Source organism: Barbus barbus, assembly GCF_936440315.1.
Source record: "Barbus barbus genome assembly, chromosome: 6".
Taxonomy (NCBI): Eukaryota; Metazoa; Chordata; class Actinopteri; order Cypriniformes; family Cyprinidae; genus Barbus; species Barbus barbus.
The window spans coordinates 28,511,422-28,520,076 of record NC_136734.1 but is presented as its reverse complement, the minus strand read 5'-3'; the positions used below and the strand labels follow the sequence as shown (position 1 = coordinate 28,520,076).

Sequence of the window (8,655 nt, the reverse complement as noted above, 5' to 3'; positions counted from 1 at the left end):
GTTGTTGGTGCCAGTATTTCACAATCTGCTCAGTTACTGGGATTTTCACGCACAACCATTTCTAGGGTTTACAAAGAATGGTGTGAAAAGGGAAAAACATCCAGTATGCGGCAGTCCTGTGGGCGAAAATGCCTTGTTGATGCTAGAGGTCAGAGGAGAATGGGCCGACTGATTCAAGCTGATAGAAGAGCAACGTTGACTGAAATAACCACTCGTTACAACCGAGGTATGCAGCAAAGCATTTGTGAAGCCACAACACGCACAACCTTGAGGCGGATGGGCTACAACAGCAGAAGACCCCACCGGGTACCACTCATCTCCACTACAAATAGGAAAAAGAGGCTACAATTTGCACGAGCTCACCAAAATTGGACGGTTGAAGACTGGAAAAATGTTGCCTGGTCTGATGAGTCTCGATTTCTGTTGAGACATTCAGATGGTAGAGTCAGAATTTGGCGTAAACAGAATGAGAACATGGATCCATCATGCCTTGTTACCACTGTGCAGGCTGGTGGTTGGTGGTGTAATGGTGTGGGGGATGTTTTCTTGGCACACTTTAGGCCCCTTAGTGCCAATTGGGAATCGTTTAAATGCCACGGCCTACCTGAGCATTGTTTCTGACCATGTCCATCCCTTTATGACCACCATGTACCCATCCTCTGATGGCTACTTCCAGCAGGATAATGCACCATGTCACAAAGCTCGAATCATTTCAAATTGGTTTCTTGAACATGACAATGAGTTCACTGTACTAAAATGGCCCCCACAGTCACCAGATCTCAACCCAATAGAGCATCTTTGGGATGTGGTGGAACGGGAGCTTCGTGCCCTGGATGTGCATCCCACAAATCTCCATCAACTGCAAGATGCTATCCTATCAATATGGGCCAACATTTCTAAAGAATGCTTTCAGCACCTTGTTGAATCAATGCCACGTAGAATTAAGGCAGTTCTGAAGGCGAAAGGGGGTCAAACACAGTATTAGTATGGTGTTCCTAATAATCCTTTAGGTGAGTGTATATGCAACACAGCAATGTTCATACAACCTGGCAATAACATTCGTTAAGCATTCATTTTGTTGGTATAATTTTGATTACATTCAGCAGGTGGATGTGGTCCCATTTTATTCAGCTACAGAGGCAGTTTGAAACTTTACCTGATAAAGTCATCTCTGTTGAAATCATGTTTCAAGGTGTGTTTAAAAGCAGAATCAAACACTTAGAGTTTTAACATATTTTCAAATATGTTTTTCAAGCATTAAGGATACAAAGTATTCTGCCAATTAATTGTGTGAATGTAAACTAATCAGTCTTATTTTTAAAGTAATGACTCGAGTAATACTCTGTAAGTCTTTCTATCTTTTTCTCACACAAATGAGTATCAGCTGAGGTCAAACTGGGGTCTGATGTCAGTGTACTGTGTCATCTGTCACTTGAAATCAGATGGTTTAAAGAGACAGGTGTGTATATAAAAACAGAGAAGTGATGGAGGGAATGCACTATGAGGGCAGAGTGAGTCTGCTGCTTACTGAAAAACTGGAGAGAGGATATGCATCCTTACAACTAAGAAACTTTAGTCTCAGATGTTGGAGATTACCTGTGGACAGAACAGAAGAGATAACAGTAAAAATAGGTGAGTAACAGTAGGTGTAAAATAGTAATTTAACATTGATGAAAAGTATTTAAAAAAAAGTATTTATTTTCTAATATTGTTATAAAAATATGTATTTAAATTATTTTTTAATTAATTCACCTATAAATATATTTAAAATATAGTTCATATAGTGCATCCACACAAGTCGTATTGACTATAGATTTATGATACATTGATGGTATTTGACAGTCACACAGATTTGGACTAAAACACGGGCGAGTACATTACAGCAGGATTCACGGGAGTGTTTACAATTTCATTTTTTATTTTTTTAGATTGTTGGTTGGTGACCACAAGGTCGCTCCAAATCTTTGTTACTTGCTTGCTGCCACTCTGGCTGATTTGACCAATGATGATATTAGCAACAATTAAAGAAATAATTCACCCTAAAAAAATATTATTATGTCATCATTTACTTTAACCCGCACCTCAACCATCCCAAAACTTTCTTTCTTGTGGAACATAATTTTATTTGTATTTTTTTCCATAAAATGGATGCCAATGGTAACCAAAACAGTTTGGTCTTAAAAATGACGATACAATGATACAAATGTTTTAAACCTAGGGTGACTCTTTGTTCATTTTATATAACCTTGTTTTCAGTTAGTTTTTCAGTGTTTTTTTTTTTTTTTTGTCTAGTAACCCTTCTATACCTGATTTTTTACAGTAGTCATCTTTATGTTTTTTATATGTTTGATCTTATCATTCTTCTACATAACAAATACATTTGCACACTATATATAAGAATCATTACTAAACTCATGAAACAATAAAATGTATTAAAATGTATTTATAAATTTATATTCATAAATTTATTTTTATTTAATTTTTGTTATTATTATTGCTGTTTTTAATATCAATAATTAAAATTAAAATAATAAAGCTGTTAAAATTAACAGCATGTCTGTTACCCTCAGCACATGCTAATACTGTTAGTTCCTCTGTCAACACAACAAATGAATACCCAGAATTAGATGATAATATCCAGACACAACTGTTTCTGAAATATGTAAATAGTTCATTAATAGGACACAGCTCAAAGGCATGTGTGTAATTGGTCAGGAGGTCCTGAACTGTCACCATTCAAGCTCACTAAACATACTGGAGGGTCTACATTGTTTTCCGTCATTGGTTTAACTTTCCTGTCATGGCAAGATAAACCAGAGAAATAACCATCAAGTTTCCACTTGGACATTAGCAGGATAGAAGAGTTTTGTCAATGATAAATTAGTTAATAAATACTAGAATAGTATAAAAAAAAGTTTCTTCAAAATATCATTTTATTTACAACTTCTGTGCGTTTGTACATGGCAAATACATTGTTTTACAATGGCAACTGGCAATTACCAACTTCACATCTTAAATATATAGAGAACAAAGCTAAACACTTCCTAAGCCCCCCCACCCCAAAACCCAAAAAAGAAGCAAATACATCTGCACAGTCTCAAGCTGCAGAACAGATGAGCCTGTGGTTGTTAGTTTCCAGTCAGCTTCCCATGGAAGTGGATCTGTTTGACATGTAAACTATGGGCCTTTGAGCTGCTGGTCTTCAATGGGAAGTTAAATTTATGAATCGCTCCCACAACCCGGTGTCTAAACAGCTAGCTCTGGACTGATCGTTGCTAAATATATCTTGTTAAGGAGTTATGCAGTGTCTCTGGGTGCAAGGGACAAGAGCATCAACAAACTATTTAAAGATATATACAAATCCTAACAAGACGTGAGTGCTTGAAAAGCGGTTGATTAAAGCACATACAACATCACTGAGTATTTTAACACATACTACATGAGAAAATGATAAATTATTACAATTAATAATTTGATTTTAAATTAATTTATATACTTGTATACCCATATTCTTTGCACAACAACATCATATAGTATCATGTACTCTGAATAGTGTATGTAGTCATATGTACAGTATTACAATGTCACCTAAATAATAATAAAAACAAATAAATTAATCAATAAATAAGCTTTATAATTATTCAAAGCAGCAGAACACAATTTGCACTTCAACAACAGTAAAGTTAATATCAAAGTCAGTAATGCAAAGTATGCATCAGGCATGGGAATAATCCTGGAAGATATTATCAGGTTGAAAAGTCTTGTGAAGGATATCTGTGGGTGGCATGACCTTACGAGACAGTTTCCATTCATCCTCATGCCCTAACGGTGATAAGGGTCCAAAAGGAGAAGAAGAATGACGGAAGACTATGGGAGGAGAGCGATGGGGAGTAAATGATGTGTCTTCGCTTTATGGTAGACTGGGGTCAAAACGTAGATATGATATACAACTGCCAACTGGCTTCTCATTCCCAGGAAGCAGCTTGGAATTGTCTTTGGTCCACACACACATGTTTTTCAGTCCTGACACCTTCTTATCACAGCCGCGCTTCAGGGTGGGAGCGCAGCTCGCACGGCATGTGGCGCAGGAGGGGCTGAGAGCCCCCAGTATCCCCCTTGTTGATGCCGTCTGTCGCCAATAGAACGAGGCGTACGGACTAAGATGTACAACATGCATCCTTTGTCAACTGTCCCATTCTCACACCTCAGCAGTGACATGCTGATTTGTGAATGAATTCCATGGTGAAATGCAGACGAGGTTTCAGTAGGAAGAAATGTTACTGAAGAAAAGATAAAGGCCGGATTAAGTGGTCCGAAGAAATGTAACATTTCAAAACAGATTAATTGCTTTGAGAAGTTTCAGAAGTTCATACTGTCCTTTTCCGGGTATCTCTCTTTAATGATCACCTGTTTGTTGCTTAGGTTTTGCACTGAAATAATGGGCCTCATGCATTAATAATTGCATGGATTATTTTGTATTTCTACCCACAGGAGTACTTCTCACAAAAAGTTTTTGCATAACATGTACATATGCACATGAATTTCTTCTTGTCCTCCATCTAATTTTAATACTTATTTTCATAAAACATGGTCAAACCATCAACTGCTTTCCGCACAACCTTTCCATTACAGCCTTTCTTCACTCTCAGCAGCAAACATACGACTAAGTTTGCATCCTCAAAACCAGTTGAAATACAATAGACACGTTTTATACAGACCCAGATTACAAACTTCTCATTAGCCAGCTGTACATAAGTCTATCGGTTTTTCTAGAGAAAAATTTACTTTTCTTACTTTTTACTCCATATGATGAAATCTATTCATAAAATTTCATCTTCCACTCAAGAGTGTGATTTTTGCGGGTGTGTTGTTTTAGCTGTTCCCAAGGTTTTCATTAATTTAGAATAAATTTTAACACAAAATGTAATGCCGAATTATGAAAAACTGTATGCAGATTTCACACCCAAATTTGTGTATGACTGCTTAATGAATGGAACTCATATGGACATCCAGTAGGAGTAGGAGTTGTTCTCAGACACATTCGAAAGTCCAGACTGGTCCATTCTGGTCTGTTTTACTCCTCGTTTACAAAACTTTTCTGATAAGCGTTTCACTTCAACTTGGACAGTTCATATCAAACGCATTCTGTTAGGCAGGAAGCTGCATATTGACTTGGCAGTGTCACGACAGATACGATACTGAGCTTTGTGGAAACTGGAAACAGGCTGTTTCACAGGCTTCTTGTCTCTGGTAATGTCACTGGACTGACCCTGTGGTGCTTGAGTTTGCTGCCATCTTTATGAAACACCCACTTAGCGAGGACTCTGCTGACGCAAACGATATGGCCAAGTATGTAACGAGTTGGAGTTGATATAATCTCTGACTTAAACTTCAGTCTTTACTGATAACAAAAGCTCATTTTTCCGGCTGATCTTGAGGCGTGTCAGTGGTTCAATTATTGTCTTATGTTCCACCCAATCCTTGTTCGGAAGGGATGAAATGGTCACCGTTTCCACTAAATGCTGCATTGTGGCCCCTCGTCACGTGGCTCCAGAAATGGCTGAATCCACAACTGATTTCATGACCCCTGCTAACGCTGTTAAGGTTGGGAGTAAGAGCTCATCCACTGCCATTTGGAAGAAACTTGGAATGTTAGTCGTAGACAGTGACTGCCTTTTAGTCTCTTTCCAATCTAAACTCTAAGCTTGTGGCCCAGATTCACCCCACTTCTCCATGTCCATTAAATACTATCTACATCCACACTTCGCTACCACCATACCTTCATATTTATACTGATATGTCACCACACCTGCATCATCTTGGTAGAGCAGGGAGATGGGATCTAGTTCAGTGGGAACGCAACAAGCCCTGGACACTCTTTCTGGACTTTTCAGACTGACCAATGTTTGCACAATGGCATGTTTTGTAGGTGTAACGTGTTTGGTCAAAGGGTACGTGCACATCCCCGTACACTCGAAGGCTTCATAACCAGAGGGTGCTAGGATCCAACTGTCCCAGCCGATGTCTTTGAAGTCCACATAGAGGGAGGTCTTTTTACACTGGTTGCCTTTGGCATTGCGTCGGATTCTAGATGCCGTGTCATAGATGAGGTTGGAGCGCATCTGTAGGAGAGCCTCCTCGCTCTGCTCTTCTTCCTCATTACTATCTTTTTGTCCCATAACTTCCAGATCGTCCCAGAGACCGGTCAGCTCAAGGTTGTCTTGAACACCAGGCCCAGTGGTCTCATGCTGGATCAGCTCACTGAGCTCTCGTTTGGCTCCATGGTGGTCTCCACTCTGGTCATCAGAAAAGACGATCATTAAGGGTTTGTGTTTGTCCTCAGGGCTGGTGTCAATGTCCATGTCGTTGCCTTCCTCCTTACCTTCGGTTGACGTCAAACTCTGAGAGTTCAAACTGGCTATGTGGACCTCCAGACTGTGGGTGGTGCCATAGTGTGATTTCCGCCAAAGATGCACCGCAGTGGTCATGTCAAAGGATTCCCACCCATTATCTGTGCCGTAAACCTGTCGAGATGCCAACTCCACTAGTTCTGTTTCTCCCTCTTGCTTGGTTTGATTTCCTCCATCAATATTGTCCCCTCTTATTTGCTGACTGTTGTTCGTTTCAATCTGTTTGACCTCATATATGGTCACTTTTCTGTCAACACCAGCATATTTGTTGCGGTCAGTCTGGACCAAAGTGTACAGTCGGAGCTCAGCTGTGGTGACTCTCTCGTGATGTGGGATAGACACGTTGAAGATAAGTGGGTGTCGTCTCACCCCACCAGGTGCCACACTGTATGGGGAGGAGTCTGAAAAAAAAGGAATTAAAATTCTCATGTTGTCATTAAATCTACCAATGACTCAAAGACATGTCTAATAATATTACAATAAAATATTAAAAATAAATTATGTATGTGTGTGTGTGTGTGTGTGTGTATAAAATGAAACTAGGTGAAAATAAAGTCAAATTGTCACTATTTGAATGCATTTCTAGACAATATGAAGATTTTTAACTTTCACAACACAACAAAAATGTATTTTAAAATCTCTTAATTATTAATATAGTTTTGCAGAGATATTACATTTGCATCAAAGTGCTATTATGTATAATGGGACACAACTGAAAAAAGCCAACTATTTGAGATCAAATTTTTGAGACTTGTCACAGCACATATTAGTGCTCTTTTGTTGGTTTTGATTGCTTTTATTGTCCTCATTTGTAAGTCACTTTACTTTGTAAGTGTCTGTTAAATGACTAAATGTAAATGTAATGTAAATGTATTATATTGTCTTGATTAATTGCATATAACTTAGCAAGCACAAGTATTATATTTTAATCAACAAGCAAATAACCTAGTGCACAACCAAATAAAATTCATTTTAGAACACTTTTCTAGAATTTTCTAACATCCTTACTTGATTATTCAATTACTTTAAATACTTAGTCAGCATTATTGTTTCTTTGTACTACATCCACATTCCACAGTAGAAAATTAATTATTTTATTGCCATCAGTAGATTTTATAAAAAACAAAAACAAAAATAAAAACACTGTCCTCACTGGAAAAGTAAATATACAATTACCTTCATTTTTAAAGCTGCGTACAATGTTTGCTGAAGGCATTGCTGTTCGATCATTGGCGAAGCGGTTATAGAGCTCCAGCATGTACTCAGGGGGCTCTACTCGAGTGGCCCCTGGCTGCACAGGGGGGCCGGGATGTGTCAGGTTAAAAGTGCGTAGAAACTGTGCCTTCAGGGTCTCCAGCAAGCTCTGCATATCTACCTCACTCTCCTGCTCCAGAAGTGAAGGATCCAGAACCCCTCCATGTCCGTCATCCAGTCCTGGAGCAGTGCGCAGCCTCTCTGGGGAGCCGATAGGGCTACTCTGTGCACAGAAGGGCTCCCAGAAGAGCAGGAAAAAGGCCAATAAAACAGAGGTGCTGGATGAACACGTAATCCAAAAGTAATTCCTGCTGACACCCATGATGTGAGGCAAATGATGTGTATCAGCTATAGGTGCAGAGTTTCACAGGACCGAAATTTAGATCTATAGATCCAGTGACAAATGCCTTTAATTTGAAGAACTCAACCCTTTCTTCTGGATAGAAGGTCAGTGGTCACTCCAGTGCAGAATGTAGGAAAGTAAAGCCATCCTATGCTGATTTGGTTCTTATATGTAGCCGCAGACTGGTCACTGCATTAAAGTGCCTCTATTCCTGACCTCTGAGCTTTTATTCTTCTTCTCACCTTTTGATGTCTGAAAAGTTTGGGCTAGAGGGTGGTTTCACTACGTGAAAGAGATGTCCCTTTGTGGCATCTCTTTTCAAATGTTTTTTTCTCTCTCTCTCTCACTCTCCCTACTTTCTCTCTCTGTCCCTTATCTACAAACTAGGAAGCTCTGCGTTTTTAGAGTTCATGGTGTCCCTGTGTGTGTGTGTGTGTGTGTGTGTGTGTGTGTGTGTGTGTGTGTGTGTGTGTGTGTGAGCACCGTTATCTGCTTTCTTTTCCTTAATGAGGATTTTGTAAACATCGCTCTGATACGTGCAGAAGCCCCTTCCTTTGTTTGGGTGGGTGAGCCAGGGCAGTTTTGGGCCTAGTGTTTATTTGTTTTTCCTATGATTTCCTATGAGTGTTGGGACTTAAGTTCATTGAC

At 39.2% G+C, this 8,655-nt stretch overlaps 1 protein-coding gene across 1 annotated transcript; it reads right to left on the bottom strand.

The window, feature by feature from the left end:
* Positions 1-2,921: 2,921 nt before the first annotated feature.
* Positions 2,922-8,312, bottom strand: LOC306871310 (bone morphogenetic protein 10-like). Its single transcript, XM_079419128.1, has 2 exons — positions 7,587-8,312; positions 2,922-6,811 (listed from the first exon to the last, which is right to left on the bottom strand). The coding sequence occupies exons 1-2, from the start codon at positions 7,984-7,986 to the stop codon at positions 5,748-5,750; spliced, it is 1,464 nt and encodes a 487-aa protein (XP_079275254.1). The 5' UTR covers positions 7,987-8,312; the 3' UTR covers positions 2,922-5,747.
* Positions 8,313-8,655: the final 343 nt, after the last annotated feature.

Coding starts and splice junctions, on each gene's coding strand:
- LOC306871310 (XM_079419128.1), bottom strand. CDS start 7,986: ATGGGTGTCAGCAGGAATTACTTTTGGATTACGTGTTCATCCAGCACC. Junction 6,812..7,586: donor ACGCAGCTTTAAAAATGAAG/GTAATTGTATAT, acceptor CTTTTTTTTCAG/ACTCCTCCCCATACAGTGTG.